This window comes from Oncorhynchus tshawytscha, linkage group LG08 (genome assembly GCF_018296145.1).
Source record: "Oncorhynchus tshawytscha isolate Ot180627B linkage group LG08, Otsh_v2.0, whole genome shotgun sequence".
Classification (NCBI taxonomy): domain Eukaryota; kingdom Metazoa; phylum Chordata; class Actinopteri; order Salmoniformes; family Salmonidae; genus Oncorhynchus; species Oncorhynchus tshawytscha.
Window position 1 is genome coordinate 54433455 of NC_056436.1, and position 19212 is coordinate 54452666.

A 19212-nucleotide genomic window follows, 5' to 3' on the forward strand; every position below is an offset into this window, starting at 1 on the left:
AAATAATTTCTTCACAAACTGTCAGAAACTGTCTCAGTGAAGCTCATCTGTGTGCTCGTCGTCCTCATCAGGGTTCTGAACTGACTGCAGTTTGGCGTTGTGACCGACTTCAGTAGGCACATGCTCACCTTTGATGGTCACTGGCACACCGGAGAAGTGTGCTCTTCAGATTAATCCTGGTATCACAGTCCCATGTTGCATGGATCTGTACACAATTCCTGGAAGCTAAAAAGACCCAGTTCTTCCATGGCCTGCGTACTCACCAGACATGTCACCCATTGAGTATGTTTGGGATGCTCTGGATTGATGTGTACGACAGCGTGTTCCAGTTCCCACCAATATCCAGCAACTTCGCACAGAAACATTCCATAGGCCACAATGAACAGCCTGATCAACTCTATGCAAAGGAGATGTGTCGCGCTGCATGAGGCAAATGGTGGTCACACCAGATACTAAAAAAACGTCTGATCCACGACCCCTACCTTTTTTTAAGGTATCTGTGACCAACAAATGTTTATCTGTATTCCAAGTCATGTGAACTCCATAGACTAGGGCCTAATTTATTTATTTCAATTGTCTGATGTCCTTATATGAACTGTACTCAGTATAATCTTTGAAATTGCTGCATGTTGTGTTAATATTTTTGGTCAGTGTAAAATTAAACAGGAAATTACAAGACACAAGACACAAAATGTGCTGTGCAAAATGTGCTGTGCTGGACAGGCTGTTCACTGTTACCTACATGAAACACCAGAGGTCAGTCTTGACAAACAGAAGTAAAAAAGCTAAACCTGTTCTTCACTGAGGAAATATGTGGGTGGAATTTGGAAAATGCTCTGATGCCTGCACTCAGTCTCTGATTTATCAGAACATCAGCAAGACAGCAACAGTGGTATGTATGAATATTGGCCCTTTCAAGCCTAACTGCACTACTGATGAGAGAGAGTAGAAGAAGCAAAAGAGCCCCACATAAAAACAAATGACAGGCACTTGGAGTCGTTGTCTTGTTGGAAGGTGAACCTTCGCCCCAGTCTGATGTCCTGAGCACTCTGGAGCAGGCTTTCATCAAGGATCTCTCTCTCTACTTTGCTCTGTTCATCTTTCCCTCGATCCCGACTAGTCTCCCAGTCCCTGCCGCTGAAAAACATCCCCACAGCATGATGCTGGCACCACCATGCTTCACAGTAGGGATGGTGCCAGGTTTCTTCCAGATGTCACGCTTGGCATTCAGGAAAAAGCGTTCGATCTTGGTTTCATCAGACCAGAGAATCTTGTTTCTCGTGGTCTGAGAGTACTTCAGGTACCTTTTGGCAAACTTAAAGTGGGCTGTTATGTGCCTTTTACTGAGGAGTGGCTTCTGTCTGGCCACTCTACCATTAAGGCCTGATTGGTGAAGTGTTGCAGAAATGGTTGTCCTTCTGGACGATTCTCCCATCTACACAGGAAATCTGGAGCTCTGTCAGTGACCATTGGGTTCTTGGTCACCTCCCTGACCAAGGCCCTTCTCCACCGATTGTTCAGTTTGGCCGGGTGGCCAGCTCTAGGAAAAGTCTTGGTGGTTCCAAACTTCTTCCATTTAAGAATGATGGAGGCCACTGCGTTCTTGGGAACCTTCAATGCTGAAGAAATGTTTTGGTACCCTCCTCCAGAACTGTGCTATTCATTCAACATCATGACATGGTTTTTGCTCTGACATGCACTGTCACCTGTGGGATATTATATAGACATGTGTACCTTTCCAAATCATGTCCAATCAATTGAATTTACCACAGGTGGACTCCAGTCAAGTTGTAGAAACATCTCAAGGATGATAAATGGAAACAGGATGCACCTGAGCTCAATTTCGAGTCTCATAGCAAAGGGTCTGAATACTTATGTAAATAAGGTATTTTTGTTTTTATTTTGAATACATTTGTAAAAAAAACTGTTTTTGCTTTGTAATTATGGGGTATTGTGTGTCAATTTCATCCATTTTAGAATATGACTGTAACTTAACAAAATGTGGAAATAGTCAAGGGATCTGAATACTTTCTGAATGCACTGTATTTGTCCCCCAAGTTCCGCCTCTCTGATCTTTACTGCACGGCTCCATTGAGAATTAAATGTAAGCCGATCCCTCAATGTAGCGGCCTGCCTGGTCTAAAGGGAGCCAATTTACTGTCTCCCCTCCTCCACTGCACTCTCTCCTTTCCTCATCTCCTCCTCAGCCAGACTCCCCCTGTCCTCTCTTCCTCCACTGCTCTCCCCTGTCCTCCTTCACAACAATCTTCCTATTCTCCTCCCCATCATTCCCCCACTCCTATCTTTTTCTACCAGAATCCCTCTCTCCTCTCCTCTCCTCCACATTCCCTCTCTCCCTCATCCTCCCATGGCCTTCCTCCTAGTCATCCATGTTTTTAATAATGGCTAAAATTACACTGGCCATGCACTGGAGACTCATCTCAAACTCCCCTGCCTCTTCTTATGCCTCTTCTTATGACTACTGTTGGCTGTTAGTCTAAAATCAACTGGCTTTTGTGCAGAGCACAGCAATGGTGGGAAAATACAAGAATCTGTCAACAATGGTTAGAGGGGGTCTTGACGGTATAGTGTCAAATGGACAAAGATGTGGAACACCAGGGGAAGCCATTTTTACGTGTTCAGGTTGAAAGAGTGTTACACACACTGTGTAAGAAGGGGAAGGACATAAGCACATCTTTAAGTTTTTTGTCTGGATGTGTGTGAAGCCTTATTTTCCCATTTCCCCTGAAATTTCCCTTTGTGAAAACACTATCATAAAATCCACAAATTCACAAGCAACATTGAATAGGCTACATAAAGAGCTTAGCTTAGTTAGCTTTTTCTAGCATGTACTTTACCTGTCACTGCAGGATAGTGACATATTGCTTGCCCTTATCAATAACAGACTATAGGCTACCAGTATAGAACATGGGTCCAGCTGACACATTTTTTTTCATAATTAGCTGCATAGAAAAGGTGCTATCTAAAAGTGGTGGAAAAAGTACCCAATTGTCATAAGTGATTAAAGATATCTTAATAGAAAATGACTCAAGTAATTGCTCAAATATGCTTAAGTATTAAAAGTATAAATCATTTCACATTCTTAATATTAAGCAAACCAAATGGCACAATTTGCTTTTTTTTTTTTTTACTTAAAAAAAACTAAAACCTAAACGTCCCTTGTCTGTCACCAATGTTGAATCAAATTATATTTGAACCTACTCTACCAATTGTCAATGAGATTGGTTGTTATATAGGGTGGAATTTGAGACAAAATATTAAACAGACCTCTCAAACTTGGGTCTCAAGCCACTTCCTCTCAACTTTCTTTCTGTCAAAATAAAAGTCCTGCATATGCGCCATATATGCACAAACAAGCTATAACATGTTGGGGATTTTTATTGTGACATGAGGAAAGCAGAGAGGATGTGAGTCGACAACAGACTCATGTTTGGAAAGTCTGTTAAATCATTTCCTGCAGTACGTTGGTGCCTTTGGATATTTTGTCTCAAATTCCCCCATACTGTATATTAGGGTGGCAGGTAGCCTAGCAGTTAGAGCGTTGGGCCTGTGACCGAAAGATTGCTAGATCGAATCCCGAGCTGACAAGGTAAAAATATGTAATTCTACCTCCGAACAAGGCAGTTAACCCACTATTCCTAGGCTGTCATTGTAAATAAGAATTTGTTCTTAACTGACTTGCCTAGTTAAATAAAATATGAGAAGGAACACCAAAGACAATTAGTAGAATAAGTTCAAATATAATTTTATTCAACATTGGTGACAGACAATGGACCCTGTAAGTAGAGTTTAATTCAGTAGAGTACTGTACTGTTCAGTTCATTAGAGTAGAGAATGTTAGAATAAAGGAGGATACAGTACATTATACTGTACTCTATTTTACTGAACTATACTTTAGGATATTACATCCAAATTATAACACAGTACATGGGATCATGACACACATCATCAAAACAGGCACATATCAGGCATCATAATTAGGTGCCAGATTACATTTAAACCAAGTATTTTTCTGCATATCTAAGCACACATCTTGAGCTATCTGTATCCTCCTGACTGGTGGTTATTTTATTTATTTATTAACGAAACAAAATATTAGTTGCATCTCTGCTAAAATCTGGGTAAAAATATTGAAAGGAAGGTGGGTGGCTAGTACCACAGAGAAACAACCCCCAAAAAATCGTTGTATTTATTAATCAAGAAGGACTCAATACCCTATAGCTTGATCAAAGCCCTGTGCCTGGTCCAGTCAACTCAAAAATATAAACAGGATAAATATGAGGGGGCACGTGCCCATATGGGCCCATTCGGGAACCCTTTTTTTCTACGAGTGTATATGTTCTTACAATTGGATATGAGGAACACTGTGGAACCAAAACGATATATCAGTATTCCTAGGCTCTGTAATGTATTAATTAATGTCGACAGGTGATGTAAGGATGATTTAAGGTTACAGGTGGGCGACCCTTTAGATAACGAACGGTTGTATACTGTCGTGATAGTACACCCGCCGCTCTCGCCCCTTTCTATGTGCGCGAGCTTTGTGTGTGCTCACGTCGCGCTTGCGCTGTGGAACCAGAAGAGCCAGAAGAAAAAGACGAGAGAGTGGATTCGATTTAATAAAGCAAGGCAAGAGATTTTGTGTCAATATCGTTTTGGTTCGACGAAATGGAGAAGGTAGGTTGCGCATCATGGCTTTCGGAGGTGCGAGTTAATGCGAAATGCGTACATTAATGGATCCAATCAAGGATAGCGCGCTATCATTGGCACGCTATTGTGAACAAAAAGCAGCGATGACAGCTGTTCACTTGTGGCAATAATGCACATCTGTAAAAACAAATAATTGTCCTTAGAAAGACATTGCCACTATTAAAAATAATTATATTCCTAAATTAAGAAGTGTATCTCATTTTAATGTCAAGGCTTTGTATTTTGGGATATATTCGGGATAGCCTACTAAATAATCGAACGATATAAATGCGCATTATAGTTGACGTTTAATATAGAGCTTATTATTTTCAAATAATGGGCACTCCTTAGGCTGTCATGCGATAAAAGGTTACACGGCTTGTGTTGTAAGATTAAGCCATTTACAGCAAATAGGCAACCCATAACATCTTAAGTATATAGCCTACACCTCTCTAAAGCCATTTGATTTGATTCAATTATTATTTCAGCTTTTCATTCTACAGTTCTAATGTGCGGGTTTTTGTTCGTTCCAAAGGCAGCGTAGGCAACATGTATTGGAATAAGAAAACGATGTGAAGAGCACAGAATTTTTTTATGACGGGACGCCGCAGGGAAGACGCCGAGCCCCCGTCAGTTTATTTGGGGGAAAATCGTTGGAGTGGTTCAATTCCCTGAGTAACAGCTTGGATGTAAAGGGGACGTTACAGTAAGACATTCCAAAGATGCCCAAGAGGTGGACCGCAGCAACGCCATGCAGCTATCTCCCTGTCGTCTTGTTGGTGATCGTTCTGCCCAGGTGTATACTGTCGATCCGTGCTGACAAAACCATCAGCAAGGAAGACCATGTTACTGCTACGGTCAATGCCACCGTACTTGACTCCAAAGGCAATCCAAAGCAAATTCTAACCAAGGACGATGGCACCTACGGCCAGAATTCACCGAAAGTGGACGCGAAAGGAATCGTGATTGGACCTGCACCGAATCATGGAGGTAGGTCATATATAATTTATCAGCAGTGATGTATAGTTGCATTCAGTGGTAAATACATGGTGTTAATGCATGCGTGATGTTTAAGTAGCTTACCACATTAATGCAATTTGTTTGAATGATATTGAGGAATTGCTTTGTAGGCTACTTAAGATGTCAATAATACTACTACCAGCATGCAAACTGTGCTTGAAAATGGCAAGTGAAAGCTGTTCCCATAATATTTTCTAGTTCCAGACATTGCTTCTGTGTAATCATCAAGAGGGGCACATACTGTGTGGGTGGGTGGGGGTGTACATAAAAATGGCACCCAGGAGTTCACCTGACTGGGGAAGCAGACAAGTTGCCTATCATAACATCTAAGATAACACTTGTCAGAAATAATAGGGGTCAATGTATGGTTATCTATAAAAAAACATCTGAACTATTTGCCAGGCTCTGCTGGTGACACACGCCGCACACAGTAACAAGACAAATGCAGTGTCTCTCCAAATGACACACAGTAACAAACTACTGGTATATTTGCGATCCAGTTTGAAGGGCCTTCTACCAAACTCTTGCTGTATTAATAAATACACAATTGTTTAGGCAATATTTTCCTGTTATTCCAAGATGCTATATTTTCTTTCTTCAGTTGTCGCATTTTCCCTTTTGGCCCTTGTCATCTGTTATGGGGCCACATATTGGAAATAGCTCATGTTTCTGCAAAGCCAAAATGATTTCTGGTAACTTCTCAAAATATCAAAGGGAATCTCTGACATACTTTCTGGACATTGTCATTTACATGTTATTTTGTTCAAAATCGAACACTACTTCCTTTTCAGGATTTGCAAACAGTGGTAACTTTTCAAATCATGAAAAAAGGACGCTCTTCTAATTCTACCCGATAATAATGATCTATTTTCTGTATTTTTACCCCGCTTTTTCTCCCCAATTTCGATCTTGTCTCAATGCTTCAAATCCCTAATGGGCTCAGGAGGCAAAAGTCGAGTCGCGAATCCTCCGAAACATGACACGCCAAACAGCGTTTCTTAACGCCCGCCCACTTAACCCGGAAGCCAGTCGCACCAATGTATCGGAGGAAACACTGTTCAATTGACAACGTGGTCAGCCTGCAGGCGCCCGGCCCACCACAAGGAGTCGCTAGAGCGCAATGAGCCAAGTAAAGACCCCCCGGCCAAATCCTCCCCTAACCCGGACGACGCTGGGCCAATTGTGCACTGCCCTATGGGACTCCCGATCACGGCCAGTTGTGATACAGACTGGGATAGAACCCAGATCTGTAGTGACGTCTCTAGCACTGCGATGCTGCTCCACTTGGGAGGCCCTAACCATTTTTTTAAATTGGACTTCGGGACCTCCTTGCTGTGTAAACTCATATTTACCCCATTTCCCTAAGCCCCTTGTTTGAGTGCCTTCGGGCTAATCTGTAAACAGACTGGATGGGCTGAATACACATTGCAACTGTAGCTGTCCTGTATCTCTCCCCTCAGCTTTCGATGAACACTTAACAGCAGTGTCCCCAAAACACCCTTCCCCGGGGTTTATGTAATCGTTCTGAGGAGGCCCCGGCTGACTTGTGAGGGCTTGGCTTGGTAAGGAATCTGAAGAACACTCAGAAGGGGGTTGAGGGCCATTTCGCATGCTTCTTATTTACAACCACAACATCATGTTCCACCCACCCCTTACAAACATCTGGTGTGCACTGTGCATTCACCACAGGCTGTGTGTTTTGAATGTGTCCATGATTTTGTGTGTGACTGTATTAACTGAGCGTAATTTCATCCTTTAGCTATGAATATTGTTTGCTAGTACACTCTTGGTCCACTTTTTCCCTACTCCAACAAACTTTCAAAAAACCATTAACCGGGTCTCTAACCTTCTGTAGTAGAACATTACATAATGGATCACTTAAACGGTGATTCTGCGATGGCAATGTTTTTGGCAAAATCAACAATTCCCCACATATTATGCAAGGGCTTGCAAATTTCAACATTCACCGCACTATTAGCTGTGAAATCATTGCAATATTATAGCATAAAATTGACCAATCACTGCAGTACAAAAAGAGGGCTCACAATTTCAACCAATTACAGGGTAGTCTAGTGGTTAGAGTGTTGGACTAGTAACCGGAAGGTTGCGAGTTCAAACCCCCGAGCTGACAAGGTACAAAGCTGTCGTTCTGCCCCTAAAACAGGCAGTTAACCCACTGTTCCTAGGCTGTCATTGAAAATAAGAATTTGTTCTTAACTGACTTGCCTGGTTAAATAAATATATATTTTTTTAATTACCACATAATCTGGTTCAATCAAGCCAAACATCCACATTTCCCTCATCACTGCATTTTTGCCCCAAATTGGACAAAATCATTGCATATTGCCATGCAAAATGTCAGAATTGCCGCAGCAAAATCTGGCATTTTTGCCCGCAAATGTATAAAAAAAATCCTGCAAAATCATGGAGTGACAGCATATCCTGTACTTCTGTCAAAGGAAGAGCAAGGATACAAGCAAACAGTCAGTTTCAATTTTCCTACCTCTCTTTGTTCTTGGCATAAGGGTTCTTTGTTCTGAACAGTTCTTTGTCTTCCTTGTTCACAAAGAACAAAATGATACCCTTTTTGTAAAGGTTTTACTTGATATAGAACATGATAGGTGTACAGTTGCTATGGAAACTGAAATGGCCAGAAAAGTAATACCACTGTTTCCATTTCTGTGGTGGGCAGAAGGTGCCTTTTGAATCGTCTAAGTGTATATTCAAACTTCAGTATGGGCAGCCTAAAATAGTTACAAAACCCCTGTTCTTGTGGTGTCCAAAAGTATGATAGAGAACTTCATTGGTTGAAATCTGATTTGACGTACAGTGCCTTCAGAACGTATTCAAACCCCTTGACTTTTGCCACATTTTGTTGTGTAACTGGCCTACACCTAATACCCCATAATGTTGTTTTTAGATTATTTTTTTTACAAATGATTAAAAATGAAAAGCTGAGATGTCTTAAGTCAATAAATATTCAACCCCTTTGTTATGGCAAGCCTAAATAAGTTCAGGAGTAAAGGATTGCTTAACAAGTCACGTAATAAGTTGCATGGACTAACTCTGTGTGTAAAATCGTGTTTAACATTGACTTTTGAATACTTCCTCATCTCTGTACCCCACACATACAATTATCTGTAAGGTCCCTCATTCGAGCAGTGAATTTCAAACACAGATCCAACCACGAAGACCAGGGAAGTTTTCTAATACTACAAAGATACAGGCATCCTTCCTAACTCAGTTGCCAGAGATGAAGGAAACCACTCAGAGATTTCAACATGAGGCCAATGGTGACTTTAAAACAGTTACAGAGATTAATTGCTGTGAAATGGGAACTGAGGATGGATCAACAACATTGTAGTTACTCCACAATACTAACCTAAATGGCAGAGTGAAAAGAAAAAAGCCTGTACAGAATACAAATATTCCAAAACATGCATCTTGTTTGCAATAAGGTACTAAAGTAAAACTGCAAAAAGCTTTATGTCCTGAATACAAAGGGTTATGCTTGGGGCAAATCCAACACAACAAATCACTGAGTACCACCTTTCATATTGTTAAGCATGGTGGTGGCTGCATCATATTATGGGTATGCTTGTCATCAGCAGGGCCTAGGGAGTTTTTCTTCAGGATGCAAATAAATGGAATAGCGCTAAGCACAGGCAAAATTCTCCCAGAAAGACACTGGGATACAAATTCACCTTTCAGCTGGACAATAACCTGAAACACAAGGCCAAATATACACTGGAGTTGCTTACCAAGAAGACATTGAATGTTCCTGAGTGGCCTAGTTACAATTTTGACTTGGCTTGGCTTGAACATCTATGGCAAGACTGTAAAATGGCTGTCAAGCAATGACCAACAACCAACTTGACAGAGCTTGAATAATTTAAAAATAATAATGTGCAAATATTGTACAATCCAGGTGTGCAAAGCTCTTAGACTTACCCAGAAAGATTCACAGCTGTAATCACTGCCAAATGTGATTGTAACATGTATTGACTCAGAGGTGTGAATATTTATGTACATTTGATATTTCTGTATTTAACATTCAATACATTTTAAAAAAAAATCTAAAATCATGTTTTCACATTTTCATTATGGGTTATTGTGTGTAGGTGGGTGGTTAAAAAAAACATATTTAATCAATTTTGAACACAACAACGTGGAATAAATCAAGGTGTATGAATACTTTCTGAAGGCACTGTAGATTAGCCTTGAGTCCTAGACTAGGACTTGTTTTTGGTGTCACTCAGGTTGACTGCCAAAGGCCTAGTTACCATCATCTGCTGATGGCACCGTGGTGGCAGTTCGGCCTGGGTGGGGTGGCGTGACCTGTGCCACAACCCTTCCAGCAAACCACCAACCCCAAACTCGGGTCAGGCAAAGTGGAACATCAACAGCATGTTAGTAGGCATATGACCAAGAGAAGGGTGAAAAAACATACTTGGAATAATGTTCAACAAAGTAACAAAAGACCGAGTTTGTATGTCTTGGGTCATAGTTACTTAGGAGATCTCTGTTGTTTGGTATCACATCAACACTAATGTCCATTTACCGTACTCAACGGGAATTGCTATTACTGTCATGGTAAGGTTCTTCTGTTGAAGGGGTTACTTAACTGGGCTAGAACTGGTTTTCACACTGCCTACACAGGATTCCATTACTCTGCTGAGGGTCAGTCAAGGCAATCGCGTCAGTAACTTGGTGAGCAGGAACACTTCCCTGTGCTGGTCTTTCTTCAGTTCAATAGGTCTGACAGAAATCAATTTCATAGCACCACACATGAACCTGAGTTAATTCCATTATCACCAGCACTCGATTTCAAGGAAGTCACATGCCTGTTGAATTCTTCGGCCTTGGCAGTTACCTGCATTCCACTTGACACTTTTGTGTTTGTATACCTGAGGGAATGAGAGACATTTGATTTCAATACAGCCTTTTCCTCAGAGGTGTAGGTATGAGACTAACATGGAACCCAAACCGGCTGGGCGCGTGCGCCATCGTGCATAAATGTATTTTGTCCCCCTACACCAAACGCGATCACAACACGCAGGTTAAAATATCAAAACAAACTCTGAACCAATGACATTAATTTGGGGATAGGTCGAAAAGCATGAAACATTTATGGCAATTTAGCTAGTTAGTTTGCACTTGCTAGCTAATTTGTCCTATTTAGCTAGCTTGCTGTTGCTAGCTAATTTTGCCTGGGATGTAAACATTAGGTTGTTATTTTACCTGAAATGCACAAGGTCCTCTACTCCGACAATTAATCCACACATAAAACGGTCAACCAAATCGTTTCTAGTCATCTCTCCTCCTTACAGGCTTTTTCATCGTTGAACTTATATGGTGATTGGCATCTAAACTTTCATAGTATTACCACGACAACCGGCAAAACAGTTTGTCTTTCAATCACCCATGTGGGTATAACTAATGAGGAGATGGCACTTGGGTACCTGCTTCTATAAACCAATGAGGAGATGGGAGAGGCAGGACTTACAGAGCAATCTGCGTCAGAAATAGAAAGGACTTCTATTTTAGCTCTTGGCAACGCAGACGCAATACTTTAATAACATAGATTTCTACATTTATTTTGCAACGCTCGCACACGCGTGGTGTAATCAGGGTATTTAAATATATATATATTTTTTACCTTTATTTAACTAGGCAAGTCAGTTAAGAACAAATTCTTATTTTCAATGACAGCCTAGGAACAGTGGGTTAACTGCCTGTTCAGGGGCAGAATGACAGATTTGTACCTTGTCAGCTCGGGGATTTGAACTTGCAACCTTTCGGTTACTAGTCGAACACTCTAACCACTAGGCACAATCCTCTTTGTCCACTGTCTCTTATCAATCCAACAATTCATCCACCTGATTTTGCAGAGTCAATGGAGCTAGGTGTGTGTGGCAGGTCAGATATCAGCCCTAGGCATGCACACATGCAGGGGCGCCTTGAATTGCAGGCCGCAATCACACACTATATTTAACTAGGCAAGTCAGTTAAGAACAAATTCGTATTTTACAAGGACGGCCTACTCCGGCCAAACCCTCCCCTAACCGGGACAACGCTGGGCCAATTGTGCGCCACCTTATGGGACTCCCAATCACAGCTGGTTATGATACAGCCCGGGATCGAACCAGGGTCTGTAGTGATAACTCTAGCACTGAGATGCAGTTCCTTAGACTGCTGAGACACTCGGGAGCTCGTTAAAGTACTGTGTTCTAAATTTGGTGACTGCTATTATTACAAAGCTAACACGTTCTCCACGAGGACCAAATATTGTAAGGACTTCATAAAAATGGCAACTATGTTGCTGCGGTGGCTGCCAGCTGTCACTTCTATGGAGGCCATGAATAGAAACAGAAACAAAATCTTGGCTTCACTAAACTGGTTTACTCTGGAGTCTTGGCAGAGATATAGAAGGTATCAGAGCACCTATAAAGTACAACAACTCTCTTCGCAGAGTGCCTTGACCTTTGTCTGTACCCTTTGAACCTTGACCCTTAGTTGTGCCTAGAACATTTCAATCCAACCCATTTCACTCTGCTGATTTTGAACTCTATCGGTGGTCTGTTAAGTGAGGTGTCAAACTGATCGTATCCATTTAATTCAGTTCTCTTTTATGTTAATGGAAAGTTTATCTTGTAACATCCTCACATAACCTTTTCAATAGCCCCTGAATTAAATATGATTTGTTATACAGAGTGTGAGTACTGGTAGTACTTCAGGAGAGAAGTTTACATTTCTGAAAGCCATTCTAAACACAGTCCACAGCCTCCAGATCTCTTGGAACATAAACCTGTTGATTTATCGCTTCCTGTTTTGAGTCGTGTAGCATTAGAATTTTGTCCTCAGGCCATTCTGCCTTTCCATCTCTATCTCTCTGCATCTCTGGCTGCCCAACCGTAGGACTGAGGCGGTCTCCAAGGGCATAGGACATATGGTGGCGAGATCAAACGATCGAAGCCCAAGCTGCTCTGCCTTCGCTAGAGCCATAAAGAAGAGCAGTCGCTCGGATAAATGTTCTTCTTTCCCCTCCTTTCCTCCGCTCCGTTCACTTTGCCCAGTCTCTCCTCACCAGCCAGTGCCAGCAACTTAGGCCTAGAAATCATAGTTTAGGAATGAGAAATCATTCCAAAACCAAGACAAGCTATCAAGACAGTACCACCCAATCAGAAGTCAGACCCAGAGCAGCCAGAGTAACCAGCCTTGTCAGATGGATGGAAGCCTGTCCGTATAGAGCACTTGGCCAGTAAGACCGTGTGTCAATGGAAACCCTGTTGTGCCGTTGCGTAGTTGCCGAGCCAGGTGATTTGGGAAGCTCGAGTGAGCCCACATGGCAATAAATGACCCTAGCATGGCGTGGCTCGTTGGGGATGTAGGCTAATTAGCCTCACCCCAGGCCATGAATGACCAACACTCCCTCACTACTGGGAAGAAATATCAGCTTGCAGTAGGTAGGGAGTAGGGATACTGAGGTTGCTGCTGTACCCCCTGAAAAATCTGAATTTTAAAAAATTATTTTAATAAAAGATGTATAATAAATTCTCAAAAGTAGTGCACTGGGTCTTTACAAGTATTAGCGGGCCGATATAGACGTCTGTAGCGCAGGCAAAAACATTTTTTAAGCATCTCCGCTTTGGCAAAAAGGTAGTTGTATAATTAAGAACAGTGTCTTTCAGGATTTAATAGTTGGAATTGTAAGAGTTGTTGCCCTGTCCCTTTCTCTGCAATTGTCCTTCTAATGGAATCTAGAAAGAACAAAACCATGTCCACAAACATTTACATCAAAAAGTTCTGGGCAAAGACACAAAACATCCACATGTTGATCAAATAACATGGAAAACAACCACTTTTTGTGCAGTATTACTTTACCATCCTTACAAACCACTTAATGTACATAGGCTGGTCATCTAGGTTTATACCTGTAGACTTTCCATCACCATGAAGAGAAGTGCATAATACAGTAATTGAGTACATTGAGACATCAAGTGGTTTGATGCTGTGATGATGGGGCTCAGTTGGTAGAGCATGGTGCTTGCAATGTTAGGGTTGTGGGTTCGATTCCCACGGGGGGCCAGTTAAAAAAAAGTGAGTGCATACATTTTCATACTAAGTAAGTTGCTCTGGATAAGAGTGTCTACTAAAATGGAAAAGAACTGAAATTGTCAATTCATTAATCACATAGAAATAAGTTGCATTTGCAAGATATTTCAAGATACTGGAATAAATATCACGCAAGTATTTTTTATTTCACAAAACAGGTTAACTGTTGTGTACAGATCATTTTTAACTTGCGTCTGATAATTATGGTAAACTTATTTTGTTGCATCCACCAAAATTGCAACACCCTTACCCCCAAACTGCTTCCTGTGGCTATATCAAATGTAGAGTTTTTTTCCCCCTATGATTTTTATTTTGAGCAGCAGTGGCAACATTTTAATTATTGTTATCTTCCATTGAAACTCATCTGAATATTGAGGACAGTTTAATTGTATTTCATGATCTCAATGACATCACCAGCCAATTCTATATTAATCCCAAAAATGATCTAACTAGTGTAAAGTTACTGTTACTACGCTTCTAGGATTACAAGCCAGCTAGCTAGCTAGCTAGTTACCATTGAGGTTTCTTGGACAATCTGATGAGAATATGAGCAGATATGGATCTTGTTGTAACCTTTCACTCTGGGGGGATGCCTTAATACTGTATGCCTTGTGAACCTGCTCAGTATCTCCTTTATCTACTGTATCGCACAATTAACACAAAACAATTATGTGGGCTGTAACATTGTAATACCACACACGCAGGATAGGAAATGTATGCAGGACAAATAGGAAAAACAGATTTTAATTTCACACCAAATTGGTTTGGATCGTTTTTTTCCAAACTCTGGCACGTGTTCCTCCTTAGTTTGGTTCGTTTGGACTGGTGTGAACACTCTATCCGCACTAGGGAGTGCACTAAACAACGCAATGTGGTTTGCTCAAAAAAGGGTGGTCCTGGTCCGATTCTATTAGTACCATGATGCAGTTCGCTCCAGGTGAGAACGCATTCCGGACCAAACACCGGAAAAGAACCAGAGGCGTACAGCATTTGATAAAAATGCATGCAGTACGATGGCTTGATATCTCTGAAACGTTCTGTGAGTAGCAGTGCTTTTATAACCTCATCAGATTAATCAATCAATCAAATGTATTTATAAAGCCCTTTTTACATCAGCAGATGTCACAAAGTGCTATACAGAAACACAGCATAAACCCCAACAAGCAAGCAATGCAGATGTAGAAGCACGGTGGCTGGGAAAAACTCCATAGAAAAGCAGGAACCTAGGAAGAAACCTAGAGAGGAACCAGGCTCTGGAGGGGTGGCCAGTCCTCTACTGGTTGTGCCAAGTGGAGATTATAAGAGTACATGGCCATTTAAGGCCAGATTGTTGTTCAAGATGTTCATAGATGACCAGCAGGGTCCAATAATAATCACAGTGGTTGTAGAGGGTGCAACAGGTCAGTACCTCAGGTCAGTTGGCTTTTCATAGCCGAGCATTCAGAGATAGAGAGACGAAAACAGCAGGTCCGGTGAACAGGTCACGGTTCCCTAGCCGTAGGCAGAACAGTTGAAACTGGAGTAGCAGCACGACCAGGCGGACTGGGGACAGCCAGGAGTCATCAGGCCAGGTAGTCCTGAGGCATGATCCAAGGGCTCAGATCCTCTGGGAGGGAGAGAGAGAATTAGAGGGAGCATACTTAAATTCACACAGGACACCAGATAAGACAGGAGAATTACACCAGATATAACAGACTGACCCTAGCCCCCCGGCACAAAGACTATTGCAGCATAGATACTGGAGACTGAGACGGGTGTGTCGGGGGACACTGTGGCCCCCTCCGACGATACCCCCGAACAGGGCCAACCAGGCAGGATATAACCACACCCATTTTGCCAAAGCACAGCTCCCACACCACTAAAGGGATATCAACAGACCACCAACTTACTACCCTGAGACAAGGCTGAGTATAGCCCACAAAGATCTTCTCCACCGAACAGACGCAAACCGGACAGGAAGATCACGTCTGTGACTCAACTCACTCAAGTGATGCACCCCTCCTAGGGACTGCAGGGAAGAGCAGTGGTAAGATTAGGGGAGACTGTGGCTACACCGGGGATATAGGCTACTGAATATAGACTATTCACTTCGCAGTTAGATTGGCTATTCCTCCCGCATGTTTTTTGAAGACCAAAGCGAAAGTAATATGATGTTTTTGGACACAAGTTATGCTTCTTGCTAATCATAGATGGATTAAATGTGAGCATTTTTCTCCAATAAACAAATGGTTTGCATGAACGCGTGGTATTGTTTAGGCATTTCAGTTTGTTTGACATTTGGCAATGTGAAACCAACCGGACCAAATTAGAAAATAATTATGTAACTAATAATCAAACACTGTTTCAAACTATAGCTCAGAACTATGTGTGAAAACGCCCTTAGTCAGTGGTGACTAATGAAAGCCTTGGTAGTGGAGTTCCATCCGGTGTTCTGCTATTAGACTGCAGTGTATTATTTCCATTGTGTGCTGCCACAGTATCTGCGGGCTGCTAGCTGTGGCTCTGTGAATGTGAGGAGGAGGAGGGGGGGGGCAGCTCTGAAGCAGACAGAGAGAGAGCAGTCTCCTAAGCCTTCAGTGATGATGACGGATGAGCCATTTTGATTGGTTGGAGGTTGGTGGGTCGAACAGAGCGCTCCATCCGCAGCATTAAGGAGAAAATGTGCCGTTAAATTGCCTTGGACGCACCAGCCTAACCACAGACAAGAGATGAATGTTAGAACAAAGGGCAGCAGCCTACACTCTGTCATCATCTCTCTGGAGTTTCACTGTACATTGGCCATGTTGGGATATAGAATATACCCCAATTGGTTGCCTCTGGAAGGAAACAGAGCAGGTTTGGGGAAGATGTCACTCAAATTTAGTTTGCCTTTGTTATTTGATCATGACTTTTGCACAGTGTGTTGTTACTTATACAGTATGATGCCCAAGGGATTGACATTCATGGCAAAATTGGATGAGTTTTCCTCCTCACTCACACACTTATAAAGTAGACGTGTAAATATCGCCAGAATTCTTTTTATCAGTTATTCTGAATATTAGATTATTAGCAGTAATATGTAGGTTATACTAACCTTGACCTTGACCTTAAGAGGGTTCAGCTGTGACGTTGGTGTTCCTCTTACCTCACAGTGGTCCTGCTGGCTCTCTGTCACCAGTGTGAGCCGAGCCCACTAAGCCGAGTGAGTCAGGCGGGGTTATGTGATTCCAATAGTTATCCTGCTCCCCACCACCATTACGCTAACTCATTCATTAAACAGAAGTCTGAGCTTTGAGGGAGAGCAGTCCTCGGGGAGTGTGGAACTGGAGGAGTCCCACAGACAAGTGGTTTACTGGAACTGTGAAGTTAAAACTGTAGCTTTAATAAATAGCACTAGCCATGTTCTGAGAGCTTTCTTGGTTGAAAACTAATCTGGTAAATATACAGTGCCATTCGGAAAGTATTCACACCCCTGGACTTCTTCCACATTTTGTTGTTACAAAGTGGGATTAAAATGGATTTCTCATTTTTGTCTACGATCTACACAAAATAATGTAATGTCACAGTGGAAGAAAAATTCTAGCATTGTTAAAAAAACATCGATATACTTGTCTTTTTTTTGTTGCCTTATTGCAAACAGGATGCATGTTTTGGAATATTTGCATTCAGTACAGCCTTCCTAATTTTCACTCTGTCATTTAGGTTATTATTGTGAAGTAAATACATCGTTCCTCCGTTTTCTCCTATCATAGCCAATAAACTCGGTAACTGTATTAAAGTCACCTTTGGCTTCATGATAAAATCCCTAAGCGGTTTCCTTCCTCTTCGACAGCTGAGTTAGGAAGGACGCCTGTATTTTGTAGTGACTGGGTGCATTGATACACCATCCAAATTGTAATAAATATCTTCACAATGCTCAACGGGATATTCAATGCCTCCTTCTTTGTGGTTGATATTCACTGCTCGACTGAGGGACCTTACAATTATCTGTATGTGTGGGGTACAGAGGTGAGGTAGTCATTCAAAAATCATGTTAAATATTGTACACGGAGTGAGTCCATGCAACTTATTATGTGACTTGTTAAGCACATGTTTACTCCTAAACTTGTTTAGGCTTGCCATAACAAAGGGGTTGAATACTTATTGGCGAAATACATTTCAGCTTTTAATTTTAATTTCTAGAAACATAATTTCACTTTGACATTATGGGGTATTGTGTGTAGGCCGGTGACACAACATCTCAATTTAATACTTTTTCAATTCGGGATGTAACACAGCAAAATGTTTTTTGAAGGCTGATTGTATTTGTATTTATTATTAGCAGTAGCAGCTACTCTTCCTGGGTTCCAGCATAATTAAGCCAGTTATACAATTTTAAATACATTACAATACAATACATTTCACAACAGATTTTACCACACATTGTTCACCCTCAGGCCACTACTAAAAGGACCTTGCTTTCTCGTTGTAAGCTCATTTACTTGTAACTCCCAGCCGAATAGCGTTGCACTTCTGTCATCGGATGGAAATTAAGTTATTTTCTGCCGAATGTGTTGCACAAATGTATATTCTGTGAAGGAAAACGATAGTTGCACGTCCCTGATCACTCTATTGAAGCAACAAAAAAAACACTGTTGACTTTCAATATAAAACCCACCCCTGTCAATACACAGCTGGACTCGCCTGCTCCCGCTTTCTCCTGTTGTGCTATTTACAAACAAACACGTGACTGGCTCAGCTATTCTGTCTTCATAATGTAAAATAATGTGACCGCTGAAATAAAGACCACAATCTGTTTCATCTCCTAACTTTGACTGCAGTTATTCACTTAAAAAATAGCTACAAATATGAAAATGTATAGACAAACTTAAAATAAATAGTTGCAACAATGTTGACGATTTTGAAAAACAATCCCATGGCTATATCCGGTGTTACTGCCCAAGTCAAATGTTGTTGTTTTTTACATCAGATTTTACTTCTTGCATTAGATAAAATAGATTTCCATGTCATGGCTCTATGTAGGACTGTGCGCCTCCCATAGTCTGTTCTGGGGGACTGTGAAGAGACCTCTGGTGGCAGGTCTTGTGTGGTAGGCATGGGTGTTCGAGCTGTGTGCTAGTAGTTTAAACAGACAGCTCGGTGCATTCAACATGCCAATACCTCTCACAAATAAACTCAGCAAAAAAATAAAACGGCCCTTTTTCAGGACCCTGTCTTTCAAAGATAATTCATAAAAATCCAAATAACTTCACAGATCTTCATTGTAAAGGGTTTAAACACTGTTTTCCATGCTTGTTCAATAAACCATAAACAATTAATGAACATCCACCTGTGGAACGATTGTTAAGACACTAACAGCTTACAGATGGTAGGCAATTGAGATCACAG

The 19212-nt window shown here is 41.5% G+C and overlaps 1 protein-coding gene across 4 annotated transcripts in view; it reads left to right on the top strand.

The window, feature by feature from the left end:
* Positions 1–4552: 4552 nt before the first annotated feature.
* LOC112256321 (E3 ubiquitin-protein ligase RNF130) overlaps positions 4553–19212 on the top strand; it is a 73997-nt gene continuing 59337 nt past the window's right edge. For all 4 annotated transcript variants that reach the window (XM_024429487.2, XM_024429489.2, XM_024429486.2 and 1 more), the window contains exons 1-2: positions 4553–4698; positions 5246–5700. In XM_024429487.2, coding sequence (XP_024285255.2) covers positions 5433–5700 — 268 coding nt within the window. In that variant the 5' untranslated portion in view covers positions 4553–4698; positions 5246–5432. The remainder of the gene's footprint in view (positions 4699–5245; positions 5701–19212) is intronic.